The sequence below is a fragment of the Callithrix jacchus genome, chromosome 15 (genome assembly GCF_049354715.1).
Source record: "Callithrix jacchus isolate 240 chromosome 15, calJac240_pri, whole genome shotgun sequence".
NCBI classification, from domain to species: Eukaryota; Metazoa; Chordata; class Mammalia; order Primates; family Cebidae; genus Callithrix; species Callithrix jacchus.
In genome coordinates this window covers 100,578,566-100,605,142 of record NC_133516.1, presented here as the reverse complement: position 1 = coordinate 100,605,142, position 26,577 = coordinate 100,578,566, and the positions used below count along the sequence as shown (strand labels likewise).

Genomic DNA, 26,577 nt, shown 5'->3' with positions numbered 1-26,577 from the left:
CTCCCAAAGTGCTGGGATTACAGGCTTGAGCCACCGCGCCCGGCCCCAATATTTTGAAAATATTAAATAATTATTTTGAATTGTGTGTAGATGTAAAAAGGATACTGTAGTTATAGTAGGAACAAAGTGTTTTTTCCACTCCTCTGGAGTGAGACAGCCTCACTGCAGCCCGGGGCTCCTAGGCGAAAGGGATCCTCTGACCTCCGCCCCCCGAGTAGACAGGACCACAGGCGTGCCCCACCACAGCCACGCGCACGGTTATTTTGTTTTTATTTTTCGGTAACAATGAGCTCTCACTATGTTGCCCAGGCTGGTTTCACACTCTTGGGCTCAAGTGTTCCTCCCACCTCGGCCTCCTGAAGTGCTGGGATTACAGGCGCGAGCCAAGGCACCCGGCCTTTCCCCTGAATTTATGAATGAAATCATAGGAGATCTGGCCTTTGTTTCAAAGTAACCCAGGAAGGAGGAATGAATGGCACTTTAGCCGGAACCAGACTGTACATGTTTGAGGTTTCCGTAATAAAACATTCTCAAAAAGCTGGGCAAAAAAACCCAGGGAAACAAGATGATTATCTTGTTAAAAAAAAAAAAAAAAAGGCAACGAAGAAAAGAAAATATGGTAAGGAAATGGTCTTCCCTCTTGAAATTCTGTCCCTACCAAGGGCATGAGGATCAACTCAGGCCATTAGGTCAGCTTTCCTCTGAATTGCGGGTTGAAAGCCGCAGGGGCCACACCCGAGCGCGCAGGTGGGGTGCTTTAATAGCTGTGTTTTCGAGGGCTGCATTCCGTTTCCATCCTGGAAGGGAGGAACCGAATTCCAACCATTATCTGCCGTTGGCTGCCTGTCTCCAAGGCCCTTCGGTGATATCCTGATCTAGCTGATGCTTCTACCCTTGAAGAGCTTGAAGAATTATCCGGAGGGCTGGGCGCGGCGGCGCAGGCCTCTCGTAGTCCCACCTACTGCGAAGGCTGCGGAGGGAGATCTCGAGTCCGGGAGCTCGGCCAAGAATTCAAGACCAGCCTAGGGAACACAGTGAGACCCCCACCCCTGTCCCTTCAGTCCCTCCAATCCTCGTCCGCCCCAGGTCTCATCTCCTCCAAAATTTTAGATATTAGCCGGGCTGGTGGGGCCTGTAATCCCAACTACTAGGGTGCGGGGGGTGGGGAGGGGGGGGTGCATGGCGGGGGTGGGGAGGGGAGGGGCGTGGCGGGGGTGGGGAGGGGAGGGGCGTGGCGGGGGTGGGGCGGCGTGGGCTGAGGTGGGAAGATCGCTTGAGCCCAGGAGGTCGAGGCTGCGGTATGATCGCGCCGTCACCGCACTCCAGCCCGGGTGGCAGAGCCTGTCTGAGAAATAAAAAAATAAAAAGTTACCTGGAGGAAGCGCGAATTCCTCAACCCCTAAGCCCACCCTCTAGGAACTGATTCAGGATGTGTGGGATCGGGGCGTGGGGAACTCATAATTTATTTTTCCAATCAGTTCCTCAATAAACTAAAGCTGAGCCTTTTCAGACTATACTTTCTTTCTTTTTAAAAATTATTGACTTTATTATTATTTTTTTTAATAGACACGGGGTTTCACTATGTTGCCCAGGTTGGTCTCAAACTTCTGGACTCAAGCGATCCTCCCTCCTTAGCCTCCCAAGGTGCTGGGATTACAGGCGTGAGCCACCGTGCCAGGGCCAGACTACACTTTGAACGCGTCATACTACCAATTTAAAAGGGACCGTGGTCGCCCTGGGTCCTGAGATCAATGGACCAGATCATTTACCCAGGGGCAGAGAAAGCCCGTGGTAAAGGCGCTTGGTTGTCAGTGCTGTCATATTATTTGCGAATGAATGTTCTTTAGTTGCTCTGGCTTCTTAGAGTGACCTGTGAGAACACTCGCTTCACGTTTTACCGCTTTCTGCATCCAACATGAGGCTCCAGCAGTTCCGAAGCGCATCACTCACCTCTTGACTTGGTGTTTTGGCTCTTGTTGCAGTTCTGGACGGCCAAATCCTTCTCCAATCAGCTCAGTATGATTGCAGGCTTAATACTTGTATTTAAAACTAAATCCAAGAGAGATTATCCGACTCCCACAGTTTAAATCTGGGGTCTTTCAGGGAGTAACATACCCAGATGCATAAATCAGGTATCAAATACCTGCCGAAAATGCTCTGACTCGTTTTTCCATTCCCTTCACAATAATTTATTACCAATATTGCCCTATAACTGTTCTAGAATATTCTGTTCATTCCATTGGAACTTGTCAACAGGTGTTTGTCATTTTCAGTTTTCTTTCAAGTTTCACGCATTTTGTTTTTCTTACGTCTTTCATTTTTTGAGACAGAGTCTCGGGAGGCTGGAGTGCAGCGGTGCGATCTCGGATCGCTGTGGCCTGCGCCTCCTGGGCTTGAGCAATTCCCCCTCCCCCTTCCCGAGTGGGTGGGATTACAGGCTCACGCCACAGCGCCTGCCTAATTTTTGTATATTTTGGTAGAGACTGGGGTCTCGCCATGTCTCCCAGGCTGATCTTGAACTCCTGGACTCAAGCATCTGCCCACCCGGGCCTCCCAAAGTGCTGGGATTATAGGCATGAGCCATCGCATCCGCCCTAATTTTTAAAAAAATATCATCGAATGGACAAGGCAGGGTATTAAATTGATAAAATTATCCCCCTGTCAGAAAACGAGAGAGGGGAAAAAGAGGAGAAAAAAACAAAACAGAGCTCATCTGGGTAACAGGAAGTAGGAGACATTTGCTTATAAAAGGAGAAATCAGGTTAAGAGAAGTAAAGTAACATATGCTTAACATTGCTGTGCTTGCCTTCCCCAGGGTGTCGCTGAAAATGTCAGACTCAAATTTGGATAACACTAAGAAGGTAGGTTTGGTTCGAACAGAATTAGTTTTCTCACACAGTCACTTTTCAAAGTCTTTCTGGGTCTGACTTATGTTTCCCTTTTGCCACAAATCTTCATTTCTAGAAACCTCCATCTTGAAACCTCCTCCTCTTTGCAAATGGATTGTTAGTTTTCTTTCATGTGATTGTGCTTTCATCTGCATTTGGATGAGAGTAAAAAGAAGTAAAAATGTCTCCTCCTAGTCCAAAGGAAAATATTTCTTTCGGTAGGAAAGACAAGAAGTGCTATAGCTGGGCAAGACAAAAATGGTAAAAATACATAAATAAATAAAAAATTAAAAAATGGAATAGAGAACAATAGTAATAGGGAAAAAATAAAAATAAAATATATATATATATATATATATATATATATATATATATATATATATATATTAAAGCTAAGGTAAAAAGAAAGTGAAAACAGTAATGTGGATAAAGTCATAAAGTGACCAGTTAGTTACTTTCTCTGGGAGTAGGAAATCTCTGCTCCCAGTGGCCTTGGTACCAAATGAGTTTCCCGATTAGGCTGGGGTAGTCCTGGCCCTCTGAGAAACTAAGTAGAGAAGGTGTCATAGTGCACTTACAGGTGCCACTGTACCAGTCCTGTGGCGAAAGGACCGAATGGGTCAACATTAGCTATATGATTATGGGGAAGTCACATAGCTGCTTTGAGCCCCTACTTTTCTCCCTAAGAGAGTAATATTCCCTAAATAATGTCAATGTTATTTTGAAGTAAACTAAGAGTAGGAGTAATGGGAACCCATTGAAGAGATTAAATAGAAGATGTGGAGGCGTGTGGCCTCAGCACTGGAAGAGAATATTGGGATAGGACTGGAATGGAGTTTATTCACCCTTGAATTTGAGAGCAAAAGCTAACTTCAGAACCGTACTCAAGCCTGTGTTACTTTATGGCACTGCTCATTTAGTTTCCTCATTTGTAAAACAGGAGAATTAATAAATGACTACAAGTGTACTGCGAGAATTGAATTTGAAAAATACAGAAAGCACCTAGCATAGTGCCTTTGCACCGGACAGAACAGTAAATACGAGTTTCTACCTACCTGCTTTCCTCCTTTACCCATCATTCATCAGATCATAAAAACAACATTGAATGCCTACTGTGTGCTGGGTGCTGTGTTCCTGTGAAAGCAACAGAGAGTAAAACAGATACCCTCCCCTCAGGTGGTGGAGCTGAAATGAGCCCAGTGTGGCTGGAGCTCAGACAGCTCAGAGGTTTTGAGCTGGAGAGGCAGGCAGGGACCAGACTGTGGGAGAATTTGTAAGCTACACAGCTCTGTGAGCTAATTTGAGCTTTGTCATTAACCAGAATAACAATGACAAGCCACTGAAGAATTTTCAACAAGCATGGACTAATCGGTGCAGAAATAGCAGAGTTAGAATGGAACTGCTTGTGCTGTGAAATTTGATGTGGGAATTGGGAATCTTGGGAATCGTGATAGAAGATGGAAAGGCAGGAACACATTCCATACAGATTTCGGAGGCACAATGAAAGTATTTTGTGTTTTGGCTGAAGAAGAAGGCCTGGAGGGAAATAGGTCTCTAAACCCAAGCCCTACCTTTTTATTTTCTCTTTCATTAACACTTACATGTGAATTGGCTTTTGCCCGGTTTTTCCATGTTTCCCTTATTTAATGAAGGGTTTGCTAATCAACATCACATTGGAGGAATCTCAGTAATTCTTTTCTCCATCTAACTATTGTATTCTAAGCTCCTCATTCATTAGCTGTGCCTTGAAAGCAGGCGGTTGGGTTGTACAGAATCAAATGAGAACCAGTGACTGACTCTTCTTCTCTTTCCAGAATTTCTTTGAGGGGGAAGTAGATGATGAGGAAAGTGTGATTTTGACACTGGTGCCAGTTAAAGATGACTCAGATATGGAACAAATGGAACCAAGTGTTTCAACTTCTGATGTCAAACTGGAGAAGCCTAAGAAATACAATCAAGGTATGAGGACAGGGATTGCTCAGATAGCTACTCCTACAACTCTGGGAAGCCCAGGAAAAAGTAAGATCTGTCTTTCCTATCCTCTGACTGTCCAACACCCAGCTTAAATCTCACCTTGTTGATCTGTGTTAAGAGATTTTGCAAACTCCCATACTTCTGCTTCCTAAGTCTGATGTACTGCCTTACTATTTTTGGTGGGAGATAGAGTCTCGCTCTGTCACCCAGGTTGGAGTGTAGTCGTGCGATCTTGGCTCACGATCTTGCAACTTCCACCTCCCGAATTCGAGTGATTCACCTGCCTCAGCCTCCCAAGTCACTGGGATTACAGGCATGCACCACCATGTCTGGCTAATTTTTGTATTTTTTGTAGAGACGGTGTTTCACCGTGTTGATCAGGTTGGTTTTGAACTCCTGACCTTGTGATCTGCCCACCTCGGTCTCCCAAAGTGCTGAGATTACAGGCTTGAGCCACCGTGCGAATCTTGCCAATTTTAAATTATTACTACTTTGGTTCCATTCTTTTCTTAGGTAATCTACTTCAAACAAATGAACGATTTACAGCTCCACGAAAAGCTAGATGCAAGATACCAGCCCCTCCCTTGCCGACCATTTTGCCTCCTATTAATAAGGTGTGTCGGGACACTTTGCGGAACTGGTGTCAAGAACTTGGTTTGAATACGACGGGCAAGGTTAGTACACTTGGGTGAGTATCTGCTGCTGGGAATAATTATGGGAATCTCTGTCAACTTTTAACTTTATTTCTCTCTTCATTTCCTAAGAAAATAGAACTTTATCTGAGGCTCCATGGGCATGCTTACCCTGAACAACAGCAAGTGAGTAATGAGTGTGTTGATGGTGTGAAGGTGGGCTCTGCTCTGATCATGATTTGTCTGATCCCTACCCTCCCACTCCCACCATTTCTATATGTTGTACCTCTTTTTAAATTTTATTTTTTTAGAGACGGGGTTTCACCATGTTGGCCAGGCTGGCCTCGAACTCCTGACCTCAGGTGATCTGCCCTCCTCGGCCTCCTAAAGTGCTGGGATTACAGGCGTGAGCCACTGTACCCAGTTAGCAGGGTTTCTTAAGTAGCATTATTGATATTTCAGAACAAGTAAGTTTTTATTTGTTTTGGGGGCTGCCCTGTACATTGTAGGATGTTTTGCAGCACCCCCCAGGCTCTACCAACTAGATGTCAGTAGCAACCTTTCCTCCCCCTGCACAGTTTCAACAACCAAAAATTTCTCCCAATGAAGAATTTATAGTTTATGGGAATTAACATCCCTAAACCCTTCCCACATTGATATACATGTTCAGGTCAATATAAAGAATAATAATACTAGGGCCGGGCGAGGTGGCTCACACCTATAATCCCAGAACTTTGAGAGGACGAGGTGGGTGGATCACCTGAGGTCAGGAGTTCAAGACCAGCCTGGCCAACATGGTAAAACCGCATCTCTACTAAAAATACAAAAATTAGGTGGGTGTGGTGGCGCGTGTCTGTAGTCCCAGCTCCTCTGGAGGCTGAGGCAGAAGAATCACTTGAACCCAGGAGGCAGGCGTTGCAGTGAGCCAAGATCGTGCCATTGAACTCCAGCCTGGGCAATAAGTGAAACTCCGTCTCAAAAAAAAAAAAAAAAAAAAAAATAACAACATTGATTCAAAAGTTCTTACAGCAGTAGCAGTTTACTGAATACTCATCATGGATTTTGTTTGCAGGATATGCCTGAAATGTTACAAGAGACCAGAGAACAGCGGTGTTCAGGGAAATGCAAGGCAGTGACCAAGACAGCAAGGCTTCAGAAAAGATTTGAGATGAATGAGAGAGCAGAAGAGACTAATACAGTTGAAGTGATAACTTCAGCGCAGGAAGCCATGTTGGCATCGTGGGCAAGAATTGCTGCCAGAGCTGTTCAGCCTAAGACTGTGAATGTGTGTTCCATCCGCGTTTCTGTTGACGCCTTTCTGATGCAAGCTTCTGGTAAGATCAGCCTTAAAGTGTGAGTCCCACTCCAGAGGACAGGTTGACCTTTATTAGTCCAAGACTGAAAGGGAGTCAAAGGGAAGGAAATTTGCTAAAATATCTGTAGATTAGAAATTGGATTCACATAGGACATCTTTCTTCCATCCGTCATATTAACAGCTAGTCATGTTTTGTCTGGATGGATCCCCAAGTCAGGTGACTGAGTGGTGGCCATTTTCCATCACTAAGCAGAATTCTAAGGTGGGAAGAGAGCATAATCTAGTCATCTTGGACCACAGTCTGAGTCTTCCCCTTTTCTTTCCTGCTTCCTTAAGGCATTTATGACATAGTGAATAAGAGGAATGTGTTGGTCAAATTCTTGCTTTACCGTTTCCTAGATATGTGGCATTGGCAACTTACTTAGTTTAAGCATCGGTGTTCTGTTCTATAAAATGAAGATTTACCTGTTTCATAGAATAGTAGTGTCTGAGCGTGGTGGCTCATGCCTGTACTCCAGGAGGGAGGGTTGCTTGAGTTGATGAGTTTGAGACCAACCTGGGCAACGTGGCGAAATTCCTGTCTATGAAAAATACCAAAAAAAGTTCGCTGGGCATGGTGGTGTGTGTCTGTAGTCCTAGCTACTCAGGAGGCTGCGGTAGAAGTGTGGCCTGAGCCCAGAAGGTGAAGGTTTCAGTGAGCTGAGATTGTGCCATGGCACTCTGGCCTGACAGACCCAGACCCTGTTTTTTTTGTTTTTGTTTTTTCTTTGAGACGGAGTCTTACTCTGTCGCTAGGCTGGAGTGCAGTGGCGCAATTTCGGCTCATTGCAGCCTCTGCCTGGGTTCAAGCGAGTCTTCCGCCTCAGCCTCCCGAGTAGCTGGGACCACAGGCATGCGCCACCATGCCCGGCTAATTTTTGTATTTTTAGTAGAGACGGGGTTTCACCATGGCCAGGATCTCCTGACCTCGTCATCTGCCCGCCTCAGCCTCCCAAAGTGCTGGGATTACAGGCGTGAGCCACTGCGCCTGGCTTTTTTTTTTTTTTTTTTCTTCTTTGAGACAGAGTCTCGTTCTGTCGCCGGGTGCCAGGCTGGAGTACAGTGGCGCGATCTCGGCTCACCGCAGCCTCCGCCACCGGGTTCAAGCAATTCTCCTGCCTCAGCCTCCTGAGTAGCTGGGATTACAGGCGCACTCTACCACACCTAGCTAATTTTTTTGTATTTTTAGTAGAGACGGGGTTTCACCATGTTGGCCAGGATGGTCTCGATCTTTTGACCTCATGATCCACCCGCCTCTGCCTCCTAAAGTGCTGGGATTACAGGCTTGAGCCACTTCGCCAAGCCCAGACCCTGTTTTTTTTAAAAAAATTTAGGCCGGGCGCGGTGGCTCACGCCTGTAATCCCAGCACTTTGGGAGGCCGAGGTGGGTGGATCACAAGGTCAAGAGATTGAGACCATCCAGGTCAACATGGTGAAACCCCGTCTCTACTAAAAATACAAAAAATTAGCTGGGCATGGTGTTGCGTGCCTGTAGTCCCAGCTACTCGGGAGGCTGAGGCAGGAGAATTGCCTGAACCCAGGAGGCGGAGGTTGCGGTGAGCCGAGATCGCACCATTGCACTCCAGCCTGGGTAACAAGAGCGAAACTCCGTCTCAAAAAAAAAAAAAAAAAAAAAAATTTAAAAAAAGTTGGCCAAGCTCGGTGGCTCACACCTGTGATACCGGCACTTTGGGAGGCTGAGGCAGGTGAATCACCTGAGGTCAGGAGTTCAAGATCAGCCTGGCCATCAAGGTGAAACCCCGTCTCTACTAAAAATACAAAAATTAGCTGGGCGTGGGGGTGGTGCCTATAATTTCAGCTACTTGGGAGGCTGAGGCAGGAGAATCACTTGAACCTGGGAGATGGAGGTTGCAGTGAGCCACGATTACGCCACTGCACTCCAGCCTGCGCAACAAGAGTGAAACTGTTTTAAAAAAAAGTTGTGACACTTATATGAGACACAGAACTTGGCCTGTAGAAAGCAGGCAATAATAATTAAGAGGTTTGGGGTCCTTGTCCTGTAAGAAATATATATATATTTTTGAGACCCAGTTTCACTCTGCCCAGGCTGGAGGGCAGTGGCATGATCTCGGCTCACTGCAGCCACCGCCTCCAGGGCTCAAGCGATTCTCATGCCTCAGCTTCCTGAGTAGCTGGGATTATGGGCATGCACCATCGCACCCGGCTAATTTTTGTATTTTTAGTAGAGATCAGGTTTCACCATGTTGGCCAGGCAGGTCTTGAAATCCTGACCTCAAGTGATCCACCCATCTCAGCCTCCCAAAGTGCTGAAATAACAGGCATAAGTCACTGCACTCGTCCCTTTAAGAAATCTTGAGGATGACTTAATTCCACTTTGCTCCAATTCCTGCTCTTCTTTTCTTGCTATTTTTGCTTTTCTCTCCAGGGTCCGCTATCTCAAGTCACCTTTCTTTTTGGCTTGAATTCTTTTCTTCCTCCCTCATCTTCCCATTTCCAGAAGTATTCTAGATCCTGTTTTATTCCGGCTAACTGGTATGGTAGGGCGCATCATTCATCATACAGCGAAACCAGCCAGAAGGTAGACCTGAAGCTGAAATTGGCATATCCTCTGCTCTTCAAGCTACATTTCTTTTCTTTTCTTTCTTTTTTTTTTTTTTTTTTCGAGACGGAGTCTTGCTTTGTAGCCCAGGCTGGAGTGCAGTGGTGCAATCTCGGCTCACTGCAACCTCCGCCTCCTGGGTTCAAGCAAGTCTCCTGCCTCAGCCTCCCAAGTAGCTGGGACTAAAGGCGTGTGCCACCACGCCTGGCTAATTTTTTGTATTTTTAGTAGAGACTGGATTTCACCGTGTTAGCCAGGATAGTCTTGATCTCCTGACTTTGTGATCCATCTGCCTCAGCCTCTCAAAGTGTTGGGATTACAGGTGTGAGCCACTGTACCCGGCCCTCAAGCTGCATTTCTTTCTGTGGGGACAGTGAGTACCTTTTAATAATTTGTGCAAAGGGATTGTTCAGCCATAAAGCTGTGTGCCTGGGGTTACTGCCTCCCTAAAGATGACACCTCTTCCTAATTTTTATTAACATCCTGTATGAGCTAATATCATCTCACGGTGACTTATCAGTTTATATTTCTCTTCTTTCTGCACTTACTAAGCATCTGCTGTGATCCCAAGATCTGTCTAGCTGCTATGTATACTGTGCTAAACACACATGTTCTGTTGTTTTACAGTCTAATCGGAGTGATCACACCACATATACTGCTTATTTACAGATACGTAAGTCCACCGTGACTGCTCCTTTCGCTCAATTTCAGACGTTCCATAAATGTACGACTTGTTTTACTGCAAATATCCCAGCTCCCTAACTAAATCGTGCCTTACACTTTTTTTTTTTTTTTTTTTGAGACGGAGTTTTGCTCTTGTTACCCAGGCTGGAGTGCAATGGCGCGATCTCGGCTCACCGCAACCTCAGCCTCCTGGGTTCAAGCAATTCTCCTGCCTCAGCCTCCCAAGTAGCTGGGATTACAGGCACGCGCCACCATGCCCAGATAATTTTTTGTATTTTTAGTAGAGACAGGGTTTCACCTTGTTGACCAGTATGGTCTCGATCTCTTGACCTCGTGATCCACCCGCCTCGGCCTCCCAAAGTGCTGGGATTACAGGCGTGAGCCACGGCACCTGGCCCTCCTTACACTTTTAAACAGATGCTTGTCTGTTTCCTATAGCTGAGGCAGTGCAATGTAGTAGTTAGGTAAATGGGCTGTAAGCCAGTCAGAATACCTGGATCCACGACTTGGCTGTGGGTAACTCCTGCTATTTAGCACCATAAGCTTCAGATATCTCACCTGTGAATAAGAAAAGCCAATGGAAGGTAACTATTAATAGTGCACTTCAGAGTAAATGTATTAATACATATAAACCACCTAGCAAAATCTTGGACACAAATCATGCATTTCAAAATGGCAACCATCATCATTCCTTGTGTTATAGAACTTGTGAAATTAGATCATAGTGTCTTGGAGTCTACGTCTTTACGCATCTCATTCAATTGATTTGTGAGCATAATGTAAGAACAAAATCAAGAGTGACCTGCTGAGAGGTTGTGGCAGGGTGCTGTCTTGGTTTTTGCTATCTATATTTGTTTTTCCATTCCAGGTGTCAGGTGGTGTGTGGTCCACGGCCAGCTTCTCTCAGCAGACACAAAGGGTTGGGTGCGCCTGCAGTTTCATGCAGGCCAGGCCTGGGTGCCTACCACTCACAGGAGGATGATTTCTCTCTTCTTGTTACCTGCCTGCATCTTCCCATCCCCAGACATAGAAGATAATATGTTATGCCCTGACTGTGCTAAGAGGTAATCCTTAAGTCTCTTGTTAAGCATGGCGCACAAAGCGGTAGACGTATAGATGGATTTCTAAATAATTTAGCAGAAGAAAGCAGAGGGCAAACGTGCCGTTTTCTTAATTTGCCGCATAGATCAGGCAAAAATAAGTTGCAGGCCGGGCACGGTGGCTCAAGCCTGTAATCCCAGCACTTTGGGGGGCTGAGGCGGGTGGATCATGAGGTCGGCAGATCGAGACCATCCTGGTCAACATGGTGAAACCCCGTCTCTACTAAAAATGCAAAAAATTAGCTGGGCATGGTGGCGCGTGCCTGTAGTCCCAGCTACTCAGGAGTCTGAGGCAGGAGAATTGCCTGAACCCAGGAGGTGGAGGTTGTGGTGAGCCGAGATCGCACCATTGCACTGCAGCCTGGGTAACAAGAGCGAAACTCTGCCTCAAAAAAAAAAACAAACAAAAAAATAAGATGCAAAAAGAACTCACTAGTGGATTACAACTCAATAAATGTGGCTAGGTTTTTTTTTGTTTTTTTTTTTTTTTGAAATGGGGTTTTGCTCTTGTTGTCCAGGCTGGAGTGCAGTATGTGATCTCTGTTTCCTGCAACTCTGCCTCCCAGGTTCAAATGATTCTCCTGCCTCAGGCTCCCAAGTAGCTGGGATTACAGGTGCCAGCCATCACGCCTGGCTAATTTTTGTATATATTTTTTCTTTTTTTTTTTTGGACAGAGTTTCGCTCTTGTTACTCAGGCTGGAGTGCAATGGCTCATTCTCGGCTCACCACAACCTCCGCCTCCTGGGTTCAGGCATTCTCCTGTCTCAGCCTCCCAAGTAGCTGGGATTACAGGCTTGTGCCACCATGCCCAGCTAATATTTTGTATTTAGTAGGGACGGGGTTTCACTATGTTGGCCAGGATAGTCTCGATCTCTTGGCCTCATGATCCACCCGCCTCGGCCTCCCAAAGTGCTGGGATTACAGGCCTGAGCCACCACCCCCGGCCTTAATTTTTGTATTTCTATTTTTATTTTTATTTTTTATTTTTTTGAGATGGAGTTTCGCTCTTGTTACCCAGGCTGGAGTGCAATGGCACGATCTCGGCTCACCGCCATCTCCGCCTCCTGGGTTCAGGCAGTTCTCTTCCCTCAGCCTCCTGAGTAGCTGGGATTACAGGCACGCACCACCATGCCCAGCTAATTTTTGTATTTTTAGTAGAGATGGGGTTTCACCTTGTTGACCAGGATGGTCTCGATCTCTTGACCTCGTGATCCACCCGCCTCGGCCTCCCAAAGTCCTGGGATTATAGGCGTGAGCCACCGCGCCCGACCAATTTTTGTATTTTTAATAGAGAGGGGGTTTCACCATGTTGGCCAGGCTGGTCTCGAACTTCTGACCTCGGGTGGTCTGCCTGCCTCAGCCTCCAAAGGTGCTAGGATTACAGATGTGAGCCACCGCACCCGGCCTAAATGTGGCTAGTGGCCTTAACAAAGCATCTGACAAGTCAGTATCTGATTTCTGCCTCAGTTTTAGAGACTTGTTCTAAAGGAAAAAAACAAACATTAGAGTTCTTACTACATGTCTGATACTCACCTCGGAAGGCAAAAACAAAATCCATTTAGCACACTCAACTAAAAATGAGTAAAAAAAGCTATGAAAATATATGGAAAGAACCTTGATTGGAATAGCTCAGGGAAGCTTCAGAGAAGATTATGCATTCTGAGGAAGAGCTTACCAGTTGTGGAAGCAGTCAGTACAAACACAGGGAAATAAAAGAGTATGATGGCCAGCTGCAGTGGCTCACACCTGTATTCCCAGCACTTTGGGAAGCCGAGGCAGGCAGATCTCTGAGGTCAGGAGTTTGAGACCAGCCTGGCCAATATGGTGAAACCTCGTCTCTACTGAAAATGAAAAAATAAAATAAATAAAAGAATATGGCATACTTAGAAACTGTCAGTAAGTCAGTGTAATTGAAGCTTACACTGACAAATGAGTTTGGGAAATGGAGAAGCAGATCATAAAGGATTTTATATCTGCATTATCCTGTAGGTATCTCAGTAATGTTTGGGACACAGGCTTGTGTGAGAATATAACAATAAGTACATACTCTCAGGAAAATATATATACACATAAACATGGCTTTTGACTATAGAACTCCTGATGTCCAGCCATGAATAAAAATTTCAGTTTTTGGTGATAAAATTAGTCGGAAGTGATAGGAGAGATGCGTGGAGAGAAATTCAGGGCATTTTTTAGAAAGTGGGCTAAATTTTGTAGCAGACTAGATGGGAGCATAAATAAGAGATTAGTAACTCAGGAAAGAGATAATTCATTACACTGACAAAGCATTTAACGAGGAATGGGACAAATGTAAGTTGTAGGAGTAAAGAGACTAAGACGCTCTCTTAAAAGCGGAGGAAACAGAATTCCAATTCAGTGGAGAAGAATCTATGGTACTTGGGACATGTTCTAGAGTTCTGAGAGAAGAATGCATTAGAGCTAAACATCTTTGGTGGTCATCAGCACATACATTGTGGATAAGAGTGTGTAAGAAGGGGCTGGGCACGGTGACTCACGCCTGTAATCTCAGCACTTTGGGAGGCTGAGGTGAGTGGATCACAAAGTCAGTAGTTCAAGACTAGCCTAGCCAAGATGGTGAAACCCCATCTCTACTGAAAATACAAAAATTAGCTGGGCGTGGTGGCCGGCACCTGTAATCCCAGCTACTCAGGAGGTTGAGGCAGAAAACTGCTTGAACCCAGAAGGCGGAGGTTGCAGTGAGCCAAAATCACACCACTGCATTCCAGCCTGGGTGACAGAGTGAGACTCCATCTAAAGAAAAAAAAAAAAAAGAGTGTAAGAAGAAGGCCGGATGCAGTGGCTCATGCCTGTAATCCCAACACTTTGGGTGGCTGAGGCAGGCAGATCACAAGGTCAGGAGATTGAGACCATCCTGCACAACATGGTGAAACCCTGTCTCTACTAAACTATAAAAAATTACCCAGGAGTGGTAGTGCACACCTATAGTCCCAGCTACTTGGGAGGCTGAGATCGTGCCACTGCACTCTAGCCTAGTGGAGACTCGTCTCAAAAAAAAAAAAAAAAGTGCGTAAGAAGGAACTCAGGAAGGAACCCTAAAGAGAATCATTGTATCAGTGGAAGGTGGACAGTGAAGATAGAACAGTTACAGGTTAGCAGATGAGTGATAGGAAGCAGTGGACAGAGTCTTAGAAGGTAGAGATGGTTGGCAATGAGATGGCCAGGTAAGGTAATGATGAATGTGGCGCTCTTGGGACTGGCCATTTAAGAGACCGATGAATGCGTTTTTGAGAGCAGATTGAGAGGATGGGCAACTTGGGGTAGAACCTGTGCAGAACTAGAAGGAGGACATACTGATCATCTTCATTAGCTGAGCCTGGCAGGAAGACAGAACAGTTAGTTAAGGCGGTAACCTCAAGGGAGGTTCCTTTCTTTTCTTTCTCTCTTTTCTCCCCTCATTCACTTTACTCATTCTCCCCTCCTTCCCTTTTTTCTTTCTTCTTTCTCTTTTTTAAAAAAAATTTTAAAAATGAAAATCCATAAGCATATATGAGTGGGGAGGAGCTGCATGAAGAGACGCGAATGGGGAGTGTAAAGATGAAGGAAGCCGGGCGTGGTGGCTCATGCCTGCAATCCCAGTACTTAGCGGGGCCAAGGCGGGTGGATTACTCGAGCTCAGGAATTTGGGAACAGCCTGGAAAACATGGTGAAACCGTGTCTCTACCAAAAAAACAAAAAAAATCTGAGTGTGGTTTCAGGCACCTGTGGTCTCAGCTATTAGGGAGGCCGAGGCTGAGGTTGGAGGATCGCCTGAGCCCTGGAAATCGAGGCTGCAGTGGACTGTGATCATGCCACTGCACTCTAGCCTGGACGGCAGAATGAGAACCTGTCTCAAAAAAGGAAAAAATAAAGGGAAGCCAGATCCATTGCAGTATGCGGAATGTGAGTTCTGAGAACAAGTGAACAACGCTTTTCCTTGATTTACTACATAAAGTTTGTATGCACCATTCCTAGGTTTTAGGGCAAACAGCTCGGGAACTCCAGAAGGGCATTCTTTATTTTGTTGGTCATTTTAAAGGGAGTGGTATGGAATGGCTTATCATATGGTAGCAGTTTTTCACAGTTCTTTTCTACTTGCCTTACAGGAATAAGAAGATGATGAAAAGATTAATGACAATAGAGAAGTAGCGAAGACCTGCTTGAATACAGTGTAAGAGACCGGAATTATAAGTCTCTTGTCTGTTCTCTATCAGGAAGGATAAATGGTGGCGAGCCTGAAGATGACTTGCATCCCAATCATTGCCATGCAGTGTCCGGTGTCTCCCGGTGCCTTGAGTACTCACTAAATATTTAGCTGTACAGAATATAATTTGGTTTTGTTTTAATTAATAGACTCTTTTTTGAAACTGAAAACTTGAGTGAAAAGTATAAAGTTTCCATATATTCCCATGTACACAATGCTGCACTCCCCCTCCAATTTCCTCTGTTATTAACTTGCATTAGCATGCTGCATTTTTTTGTTTTGTTTTGTTTTGAGACAGAGTTTTGTTCTTGTTACCCAGGCTGGAGTGCAATGGCGTAATCTCGGCTCACCGCAACCTCCACCTCCTGGGTTCAGGCGATTCTCCTGCCTCAGCCTCCTGAATAGCTGGGATTACAGGCATGCGCCACCATGCCCAGCTAATTTTTTATATTTTTAGGAGAGACAGGATTTCACCATGTTGACCAGGGTGGTCTCGATCTCTTGACCTCGTGATCCACCCGCCTCAGCCTCCCAAAGTGCTGGGATTATAGGTGTGAGCCACCGCGCCGGCTTTAGCATGCTACATTTTTTACAATTGATGAGGCAGAGCTGAGTGTGGTGGTGTTCACCTGTAGCCCCAGCTACTGTGGAGGCTAAGTCAGGAGGATCACTTGCGCCCAGGAGGAGTTCAGGGTTTTAGTGCTGTATGATCACACCTGTGAATTGCCACTGCACTCCAGCCTGGGCAGCATAGTCTCTTAAAAAAAAAAATGAGTCAATATTGACACATTATTATTATTATTATTTGAGCTGGAGTCTCTCTCTTGTCACCCAGGCTGGAGTGCAATGGCGGGATTCCAGCTCACTGCAACCTCCACCTCCCAGTTCAAGTGATACTCTCTCTCTCTTTTTTTAAAAATTAAAAAAATTTTTTTTAGATAAAGACGGAGTTTCACTATGTCGGCCAGACTGGTCTCAAACTCCTGACCTCAGGTGATTCACCCGCCTCGGCCTCCCAAAGTGCTGGGATTATAGGCATGAGCCCCCACGCCTGGCCCAGGTTCAGGTGATTCTCTTGTCTCAGCCTCCCGAGTAGCTGGGATTACAGGTGCACATCACCACACCCAGCTAATTTTGTTTTTGTATTTTCAGTAGACACATGGTTTTACCATGTTGGCCAGGCTGGTCTTGAACTCCTGACCTTGGGTGATCCATCCACATCGGGCTCCCAAAGTGCTGGAATTACAGGTGTGAACCACTGTGTCCAGCCTCTTCTTCTTTTTTAAAAATTTGTTTATCTTTAAGACAGGGTCTGGCTCTGTCACCCAGGCTGAAGTACAGTGGCATGACCTCAGCTCACTGCAATCTCCACCTCCCGGTTTCAAACCATCCTCTCATCTCAGCCTCCTAAGTGGCTGGGACTACAGACACATACCTCCGCACCCAGCTAATTTTTAAAAAATTTTTGGTAGAGACAGGGTTTCACCATGTTGCTCAGGCAACCAGTGTGGTTCAAAACCATTGAACTCCTGAGCTCAAGCGGTCCACCTGCCTCAGCCTTCCAAAGTGCAGGGATTATAGGTGTGAGCCATGGTGCCTGGCTATTTTAATATTATTATTATTTTTGAGATGGGGTTTTGCTCTTGTTGCCCATGCTGGAGTGTAAGAGTGCAATCTTGGCTCAATTCAACCTCTGTCCCCCAGGTTAAAGTGATTCTCCTGCCTCAGCCTCCCGAGTAGCTGGGATTACAGGCATGCACCACCATACCCAGCTAATTTTGTATTTTGAGTAGAGACAGCGTTCTTCCATATTGGTAAGGCTGGTCTTGAACTCCCAACCTCAGGTGATCGCCTGCCTTGGCCTCCCAAAGTGTTGGGATTATAGGTGTGAGCCACTGTGCCTGACCTTATTTTATTATTTTTTTACAGAGATGTGGTCTCACCATGTTTCCCAGGCTGGTCAAACTTCTGGGCTCAAGCCATCTTCCCACCTCAGGCTCCCTGGGTGCTGGGATTACAGGTGTGAGCCTCTACACCCAGCAGATACATTTTTATTTATTTATTTATTTATTTATTTATTAAATTAAGTTATTTTTTTTGAGACGGAGTTTCGCTCTTGTTACCCAGGCTGGAGTGCAATGGCTCGATCTTGGCTCACCGCAACCTCCGCCTCCTGGGTTCAGGCGATTCTCCCGCCTCAGCCTCCTGAGTAGCTGGGATTACAGGCACGCGCCACCATGCCCAGCTAATTTTTTGTATTTTTAGTAGAGACGGGGTTTCACCATGTCGACCAGGATGGTCTCGATCTCTTGGCCTCGTGATCCACCCGCCTCGGCCTCCCAAAGTGCTGGGATTACAGGCTTGAGCCACCGCACCCGGCCAGATACATTATTATTAACTAAACTCTGTAGTTCATATTAGGTTTTATTGTTTTTGTTCTATATTCTGTGGTTTTGACAAATGTAAAATGACGTGTATATAACATAGTATCATACAGAATAGTTTCACTACCTCAAAAATCCCTTGTGTTCCACGGATGCTTCCTTTCCCCGAAGCCCATACACTGGAAACCATAGATCTTTTCTTGTTGCCATAGCTTTGCCTTTTCTTTCTTCCTTTCTTTCTTTTTTGCTCAGTCACCCAGGCTAGAGTGCAATGGTGCAATCATAGCTCATTGTAGCATTGATCTCCTAGGCTCAAGGGATCCTCCCGGCTCAGCTTTCTGAGACACTGGGACTAGAGGAGTGTGCCACCATACCCAGCTAGTTTTGTTTTTTTAATTTTTAGTAGAGGCTGGGCATGGTGGCTCACGCAGTAATCCAAACACTTTGGAGGCCAAGGCGGGCAGATCAGCTGAGGTCAGGAGTTCAAGACTAGCCCAACCAACATGGTGAAACTCTGTCTTTATATTAAAAAAAATAAATTAATTAAAAAAAATTTTTTTTAGTAGAGACAGTAGTGTCACTATGTTGGTGAGACTGGTCTCAAACTTCTGGCCTCAAGCCATCTTTCTGCCTTAGCCTCCCAAAGTGCTGGGATTACTGGCATGGGCCAGTGTGCCTGGCCCATCATAGCTTTGCCATTTCCAGAATGTTGTATATACTTGGTATTAGGCAGTGGACCTATAACAGTGTACAGCCTTTTCATATTGGCTTTCACGTAGCAAAATGTAGCGAAGGTTCCTCCATGTGTTGTCATGGCCTGGTAGCTCATTTCTGCCAAAATGTTTTTAAAAGTGGCTGTAGCGTTTTGTATTCCCATCAGCAATGAATGAGAGTTCTTGTTGCACCATATCCTTGTTAGTATTTGGTATTGTTTTGGATTTTAGCCATTCTAATAGGTGTGTCATAGTATCTCATTGTTTTTCCACACTTGATCTTAGCCAAAAGGCTGACAAGTGGTAAGTATCTAATTTTTTTTGAGACAGGGTCTCACTCCATCATGCAGGCTGGAGTGCAGTGGTGTGATCTTGGCTCACTGCAACCTTTGCCTCCTAGGTTCAAGTGATTCTTGTGCCTAAGCCTCCAGATTTTCTGGGACCACAGGCACACGCTACCATGCCTGGCTAATTTTTGTATTTTTAATAGAGATGGGATCTCACCATGTTGGCCGGGCTGGTGTCAAACTCCTTACCTCAGGTGATTTGCCTGCCTCTGCCTCACAAAGGTCTGGAATTACAGGTGTGAGCCACTGTGCACAGCCAGTCTCTCATTGTTTTAATTTAAAATTCCCTAATGATATGAAGTAGAGCATCTTTTTATGTTTTTTTGCCATCTGTATATCTCCTTGGCTGTGGTGTCTAGTCAGGTCTTTTGTGCAATTTTTATTTTTTAACTTATTTATTTTCTTCCAATTTCTATCACTTTATTTTGATTCTTAGAGTTTCTGTCTTCCCACTTGCATTACTCATTTGTTTTGTATCTTGTCCACTTTTTCTGTTAGAGCCCTTAGCATATTAATCAACACTGTTTTAAATTCCTGGTCTGGTAATTCCAACGTCTCTGCCATATTTTAGTCTGATGCTTGCTCTGTCTTCAAATGATCCACCCACCTCATTTATATCTATGAAAATAAATATGTATTTTGTCTCTCCCCCAACTCTCTCCCTCTCTCTCTCTCTCTATTCTCTCTCTCTCTCTCTCTCTATATATATATATATAGAGAGAGAGAGAGAGAGAGAGAGAATAGAGAGAGAGAGAGAGAGAGAGAATAGAGAGAGTGGTGGCAGGGGAAAGACAAAAATTTATATATATATATATATTTTATAAACCAAACTTGTATTGTATAACGAAAGCCATGAGCCAGGTGCGGGAGCTCACGCCTGTAATCCCAGCACTCTGGGAGGCCGAGGTGGGTGGATCATTTGAGGTCAGGAGATCGAGACCAGCCTGGCCAAAATGGTGAAACCCACCTCTACTAAAAATACAAAAATTAGCTGGGTGTGGGGTTGTGGGCAACTGTAGTCCCAGCTACTCGGGAGGCTGAGATAGGAGAATCTCTTGAACCCAGGAGGTGGAGGTTGCAGTGAGCCGAGATCCTGCCACTGCACTGCAGCCTGGGCGACAGAGCAAGACTCTGTCCCAAACCAAAATTTACTTATAAAAGTAAGTAAATAAAAGGAAACCGGGAACCTGTTTTGTGGAGGTTTCTTCTCTTGCGCTTCTACTACATTCAGTTGTGGTTAATATCTGCCTGTCGAGCTCTCCAATATCGGAACAGCGGTTTGTCCTGTGACCTCAGTTCTCTGTTGGGTCTAAAAAGAGTTCTTTCCCGGTTTGGTCAGCTCTTTTCTTGCTAGATGAGAAATAATGATTTGTTCTTATTCCAAAAAGAAGCTTATGCAAATACCAAATGGAAACATTTTTTTCTCGGGGGAAGTCTCTCTCTGTCACCCAGGCTGGAGTGCTGTGGCACGATCTCAGCTCACTGCCTCCTCCACCTCCTGGGTTCAAGTGATTCTCCTGCCTCAGACTCTGGAGTATTTGGGATTACAGACATGCGCCACCATGCCCGGCTCTTGTATTTTTATAGAGATGTGGTTTCACCATACTGGGCAGGCTGCTCTCAAACTTCTGACTTTGCAATCCACCCGCTTCAGCCACCCAAAGTGCTAACAGTATAGGTGTGAGCCACAGCACCTGGCCAATAACAGTATTTTACAGAACCTTCTCAATTAAGGCTAATTTAGTGAGTTATATATAAATGCTCAAGTTCAAGCAATGCTCCTGCCTCAGCCCACCAATTAGGTAGGACTACAGGCGCTGGCCACCAACCCCAGCTAATTTTTTTATTTTTTAGTAGAGACGGGGTTTCACCATATTGGCCAGGTTGGGCTTGATCTCTTGACCTCGTGATGCGCCCTCCTTGGCCTCCAAAGTGCTGGGATTACAGGCGTGAGCCACCACACCCATCGAAACACCAGATTTCTTAATGGTTTGTAGGTGTAGGTCTCGGGTCTCAGGTTGGAACTCGTAACTACTCTGTAGAGTGATATTTGATACCATGTGACTATCTTGCTCCTTCCTGACCACTCTTCACTCTTCCAATCCTGACCATTGGAAGATTTTAGCATCCAATGGTTATCCATGTTTGAATCTATTACTATCAAAATATTACCCAAAATTCTATAAATTTTTTTTTTGAGAGACAAAGTCTCACTCTCTTGCCCAGTCTGGAGTTCAGTGGTGCAATCTCGGCTCACTGCAACCTCCACCTCCTGGGTTCAAGTGATTCTCCTGCCTCAGCCTCCTGAGTAGCCAGGATCATGTGCCACCACATCCAGCTAATTTTTGTATTTTTAGTAGAGATGCGGTTTTACCATGTTGGCCATGTTGGTCTTGAACTCCTGACCTTAGGTGATCCACCTGCCTCAGCCTCCCAGAGTACTGGGATTATAGGCATGAGCTACCACACCTCACCCCAAATTATTACAAGTTCTTATTCATTAGCTATTATTCCACTATAAAAAAAAAAAAAAACCTCTTTTTTCCTTTGAGTATCATTGTGTCCTGATAAATAAAAATATTTTAAAGTTAATTTATCTTTTAATTTAAAAAAGTGTTTTAATTTTAATTTTTTTCCCTTGAGACAGGGTCTCACTCTGTTGCTCAGGCTGGAGTCCAGGGTTGTGTGATCTTGGCTTACTGTGTCCTCTGCCTCCTACCTCAGCCTCCCTAGTAGCTGGGACTAAAAGTGTGCACCACCACACCCAACTAAGTTTTATGTTTTTTGGTAGAGGCAGGTTTTCACCCTGTTGGCCAGGCTGGAAACATTGCTTTTAAATTTAAATTTTTTGTTTTTGTTTTGTTTTTTGACAGAGTCTTGCTCTGTCGCCCAGGCTGGAGTGCAGCGGCGTGATCTCGGTTCAGTGCACCCTTTGTCTCCTGGGCTCAGGTGATCCTCCCACCTCAGCTTCCTGAGTTGCTGGGACTGCAGGCATTCACCACCATGCCTGGTTAATTTTTTTTTTTGTATTTTTTGTAGAGACAGGTTGCCATTTTGCCCAGGCTGACCTCCAACTGCAGATTCAAGTCATTCTCCTGCCTTGGCTTCCCGAAGTTGTGGGATTACAGGCATGAACCACTGCCTTTGACCTGTTTTTAAATGTAACTTTTATCTATGTGCTATGACTAGTTATTATTAGGCATTAAAAATACTATTGGGTTCGATTAGTTCATGCTTTATTTAAAACTGTGACATGAACAATTAGCTTATATTTTTCACATATTGCTTTATCTGATTGTATAAAGACTATACTGGTCTCATTAACAGAGTTTGGAAATTTATCTTGTTTCTATTTTCTGGAACAAGTTGTATAAGAAAACATTATTCAGTGCTAGAAAGGTTTGACATTTGGCGCGGTGGCTCACGCCTATAATCCCAGCACTTTGGGAGGCCGAGGCGGGTGGATCATGAGGTCAAGAGATCGAGACCATCCTGGTCAACATGGTGAAACCCGTCTCTACTAAAAATACAGAAATTAGCTGGGCGTGGTGGCGCGTGCCTGTAATCCCAGCTACTCAGGAGGCTGAGGCAGGAGAATTGCTTGAACCCAGAAGGCGAAGGTTGCGGTGAGCCGAGATCGCGCCATTGCACTCCAGCCTGGGTAACAAGAGCGAAACTCCGTCTCAAGGGAAAAAGAAAAAAAAAAAAAGATAGGCCTGACGTTTACATGTAAAGACATTTAGGCAAGGATTTACATTGAGAGGAGGAAGTATGTGACTGTTATTTGTTTCTTATTGTTTTATCTAAGTTTTCGATTTCTTTTTATGCTACTTGTTTCATTCTACATTTTTCCAGAATTTTATGTATTACTTCCAAGTTTTGAAAGTCAAATCCATATTTTTCCTCTGCCGTGTCAGTATCTTCCCTTTTTAGATTCCATATTTTATTTATTTGACTTTCCTCTTGTTTCCCTGCTCGGTCTTATTAGAGATTTATTCATCTTATTAATCTTTCCAAAGTACAATGTCCAGGAAGGGTTGTTCAGGAAGCTGGCTTTAAGACAGAGTATGGAGCAGAGTCCCCAAACCGCAGGCGACAATATGAGTCCTGAAGTCTGCTTTGCCGGCTGGCTGGCTGCTTGCTTCCTGCTGTGCAGCCCTGTTAGGAAGTGGGCATACAACAGAAGGTGGGCAGCGGGCGAGCGAGCGAAGCTTCATCTGTATTTACAGCCTCTCTCCATCGCTCACACTACCACCTGAGCTCCACCTCCTGTCAGATCAGTGGTGGCATTAGATTCTCATAGGAGCTCAAACTCTATTATAAAGTGCACACACCAGGGATCTTGGTGATCTCATGATTATGAGAATCTAATGCCTGGTGATCAGTCATTGTCTCCCATTACCCGCAATGGGACTGTCTGGATTCAGGAAAACAAGCTCAGGGCTCCCACTGATTCTGCGTTATGGTGAGTTGTATAATTATTTCATACAATGTAATAATAATGGAAATAAAGTACACAATAAATGTAATGCACTTGAACTATCTAGAAACCAGCCCCACCATCTATGGAAAAATTATCTTCCATGAAACCAGAACTGGTCCCTGGTACCAAAAAGGTTGGGGACCGCTGGTGTAGAGTACGGGTGGTTAGGGAGTGCCTTTGGGATTGACACTTGGAGGGAAGACAAGGTTAGAGAGACGGAGAAGTCAGTTTGCAGTGCAGGCCTAAATCAAAGTCTTGGCCGCTACTAGGAAAGGTCTGGGTCTGTAACATCAGAGTTGACTCATCTCTGGTCAAATGGCCATGCCGTATACCCTAGCCTCGTCACTCACTGGTTGTAGAAAAAGCCATGACCTTGGGCAAGGGCACTCTTGTAAATGAGGGGCTGTCTCAGGGGCCCATAGCTGGAAGCTATCTCCTGATGACACGGATCCAAGTCCACTAAGACCAATTTCTGGTTTTGATCATTCTTTGTCTTGCTCTTTTGTCTTCTACCTCCATCATTTCTGTCATTGTTTTCCTTCGTCTTTGGTTCATGAATTTATTCAGTTGTTCTTTTCCTAGTTTTTTGGCCTGTTAGATTAGTTTTTCATATTCTCTGATAAATATTTTTAACGCTAGAAGTCTCTTCATAAGAACTACTTTAGCTGTATATATAACCTGAGATCTTATATATTCCTCCAATTCTGGGAGGGACTCAGTCACTATTTATTCAAAACGTTTTCTCCCCCGTAGTATTTCTTTTTACCTCTTTTGGGGCGCTTATTAAATATTGTTAACGTTCTTCCTTTATAGCTCTTGCTTTTCCTTTTTTGTTTTTTTTGTTTGTTTGTTTGTTTTTGAGACAGTGTCTCACTCTGTCACCCACCTGGAGAGCGGTTGTGTCATCTCTGCTCACTGCAACCTCCGCCCCCTGGGTTCAAGCAATTCTCGTGCCTCAACCTCCCAAGTAGCTGGATTAACATTACACGCATGCATCACCACGCCTGGCTAATTTTTTGTTTCTTTTTTCTTTTTTTGAGACAGCGTTTCGCTCGTTACCCAGGCTGGAGTGCAATGGCGCAGTCTCGCAAGCTCCGCCTCCTGGGTTCAGGCAATTCTCCTGCCTCAGCCTCCTGAGTAGCTGGGATTACAGGCACGTGCCACCATGCCCAACTTATTTTTTGTATTTTTAGTAGAGACGGGGTTTCACCATGTTGACCAGGATGGTCTCGATCTCTTGACCTTGTGACCCACCCACCTTGGCCTCCCAAAGGGCTGGGATTACAGGCTTGAGCCACCGTGCCCGGCTAATTTTTGTTTTTTAGTATAAACGAGGTTTTGCCATGTTGGCCAGGCTGGTCTCGAACTCCTGACCTCAGGTGATCTGCGCACCTTAGCCTCTCAAACTGCTGGGATTACAGCCACCAAGAGCTGGCCACCACACTCCGCCAGCTCTTGCTTTTCTTTCATAATTTTATCTTGGGTTTGGGTCTGGCAGATTGGAAACAGCAAGGCATCTGCCAGACAGGAGGAGTACTGAACAAGGAGTTTCTAGGTTCCTCCGTCTCTTCTGTCAGACAAAGCAGGTAAATGCCCAAAATAAACTTAGGCTACCGCATAAGACAGTAACTCTGCTCCTCAGCAAGCCAGCAGGATTCCCACCAGCTCCAAGATCACCCAAAGGTGAAAAAACAGTATATACTGCCATTCCTCTGTCAGAATGATGGTCTCTAAACCACTGTGCTCTTCTTTTCTGTTACAATATGTCTAATCCTCCCACAAAATAAATAGCTTCAGTGTTTGTATTCTTTCCGAAGATTTCTATTCCATACCTATGTTGTTTTTAAACCTAGCTGCCTCTAATTTATCCTCTTAGTTCTCAGCTCTGTGCAGAAAGGAAAGAAGGGCAGATAAGGAAGATGTTATGGCCCAAGCAGGCACTTAAGCTCATCTTTTACACTTCACTGCTTACATTTAGAGCTCGGCACACTTGAGAACATGTATGCTTGGGACCTGCAGTGTATTCTGTGGAATTAAAACAAGGCAGTCCTGAATTCAGACTATTGATGGCTTATGGCACAGTTGTCCAGTAGGCAGACTGCTTAGAGTGAGCCCAAACTTGCAGGGACAACAGAATAGAAAAATTTCCAGGCCAGGCGTGGTGGCTCACGCCTATAATTCCAGCACTTTGGGAGACCGAGGTGGGTGGATCACGAGGTCAAGAGATGGTGAAACCCTGTCTCTACTAAAAATACAAAAATTAGCTGGGCATGGTGGTGCGCGCCTGTAGTCCCACCAGCTACTCGGGAGGCTGAGGCAGGAGAATTGCTTGAACCCAGGAGGCGGAGGTTGTGGTGAGCCGAGATTGTGCCATTGCACTCCAGCCTGCGTAACAAGAGCGAAACTCCATCTCAAAAAAAAAAGGAAAATTTCCACATCATATGTTACATGGAAGCCATGCCAGTGGAGTGCTCAGTTGGGCTCTCAGGTCATAACAGAGTTAGAGCAAAGTACTACATATGTCTTCTGAAAGTATCCGTAATCAATGGTCTTCTGGTATAAACATGTCTTTCCTAAAGACCGGCCTGAAGACCGACACAGGATTGAAAAACGTGCCATCATTAGTCTTTGAAATAACTAATGGTCTAATTCAGTAACCCAAAGAAAACCAATTCTGGCTATACAGTATTTATTGTCTAGTATTTCTGCCTGCCGTTCTTTCTTCATTAAAAGTTACATTGGGGCTGGGTGTGGTGGCTCATGCCCGTAAACCCTGCACTTTGGGAGGCCGAGGTGGGTGGATTGCTTGAGGTCAGGGGTTTGAGACCAGCCTGGCCAACATAGTGAAACCTCATCTCTAAAAAAAAAAAAAAGGTACATTTGTTCCATTTCTTTTCCTATTGTAGTGGACAAAACACCCTAACTCTTTTGACTGCAAACTCACTGTGTATAGATCGAAGCTGCTCTTAAATACACCATTTCAAATTTGCTTCTAGGTACTAGAGAAGGTGGGATGTACTTTCAGACCATGTACCCTGTTATGAAGGAATGGAAGAGGAGACAATTTGAATGAATCCTCCTGATCTACAAAACGAAGTCATAGTGACTAGGACTCCCCAGTGAAGAGGGTTGACTAGTGACACAGCCCCATCTAAAGAGCCCCTTTCTGTACGCCTGAAAACCCGTTAAAATAAAGTCACTGCAATTGGCGTTA

General features: G+C 45.0%; 1 protein-coding gene across 3 annotated transcripts; it reads left to right on the top strand.

Moving 5' to 3' along the window:
• The first annotated feature begins 890 nt into the window (after positions 1 to 890).
• On the top strand, positions 891 to 26,577 carry DPPA2 (developmental pluripotency associated 2). Of its 3 annotated transcripts, none has more exons than XM_008982501.5 (9): positions 891 to 1,034; positions 2,816 to 2,861; positions 4,703 to 4,847; positions 5,376 to 5,536; positions 5,627 to 5,680; positions 6,567 to 6,828; positions 10,982 to 11,177; positions 15,339 to 15,403; positions 26,360 to 26,577. In XM_008982501.5, exons 2-8 carry the CDS (start codon positions 2,829 to 2,831, stop codon positions 15,379 to 15,381), a joined length of 894 nt encoding a protein of 297 aa, XP_008980749.3. In that variant the 5' UTR covers positions 891 to 1,034; positions 2,816 to 2,828; the 3' UTR covers positions 15,382 to 15,403; positions 26,360 to 26,577. The 3 variants fall into 3 exon arrangements, with proteins under 3 accessions (XP_008980749.3, XP_054102273.1, XP_078208545.1); XM_054246298.2 differs by having other exon boundaries at positions 891 to 1,086; XM_078352419.1 differs by lacking the exon at positions 891 to 1,034 and adding an exon at positions 1,329 to 2,016.

Excerpts from the sequence above, each read along its gene's own strand:
- DPPA2 (XM_008982501.5), top strand. The coding sequence starts at position 2,829 with ATGTCAGACTCAAATTTGGATAACACTAAGAAG. Across the intron at positions 5,537-5,626 it reads GTTTGAATACGACGGGCAAG|AAAATAGAACTTTATCTGAG; the intron begins GTTAGTACACTT and ends TCATTTCCTAAG. Across the intron at positions 11,178-15,338 it reads TGCCCTGACTGTGCTAAGAG|GAATAAGAAGATGATGAAAA; the intron begins GTAATCCTTAAG and ends CTTGCCTTACAG.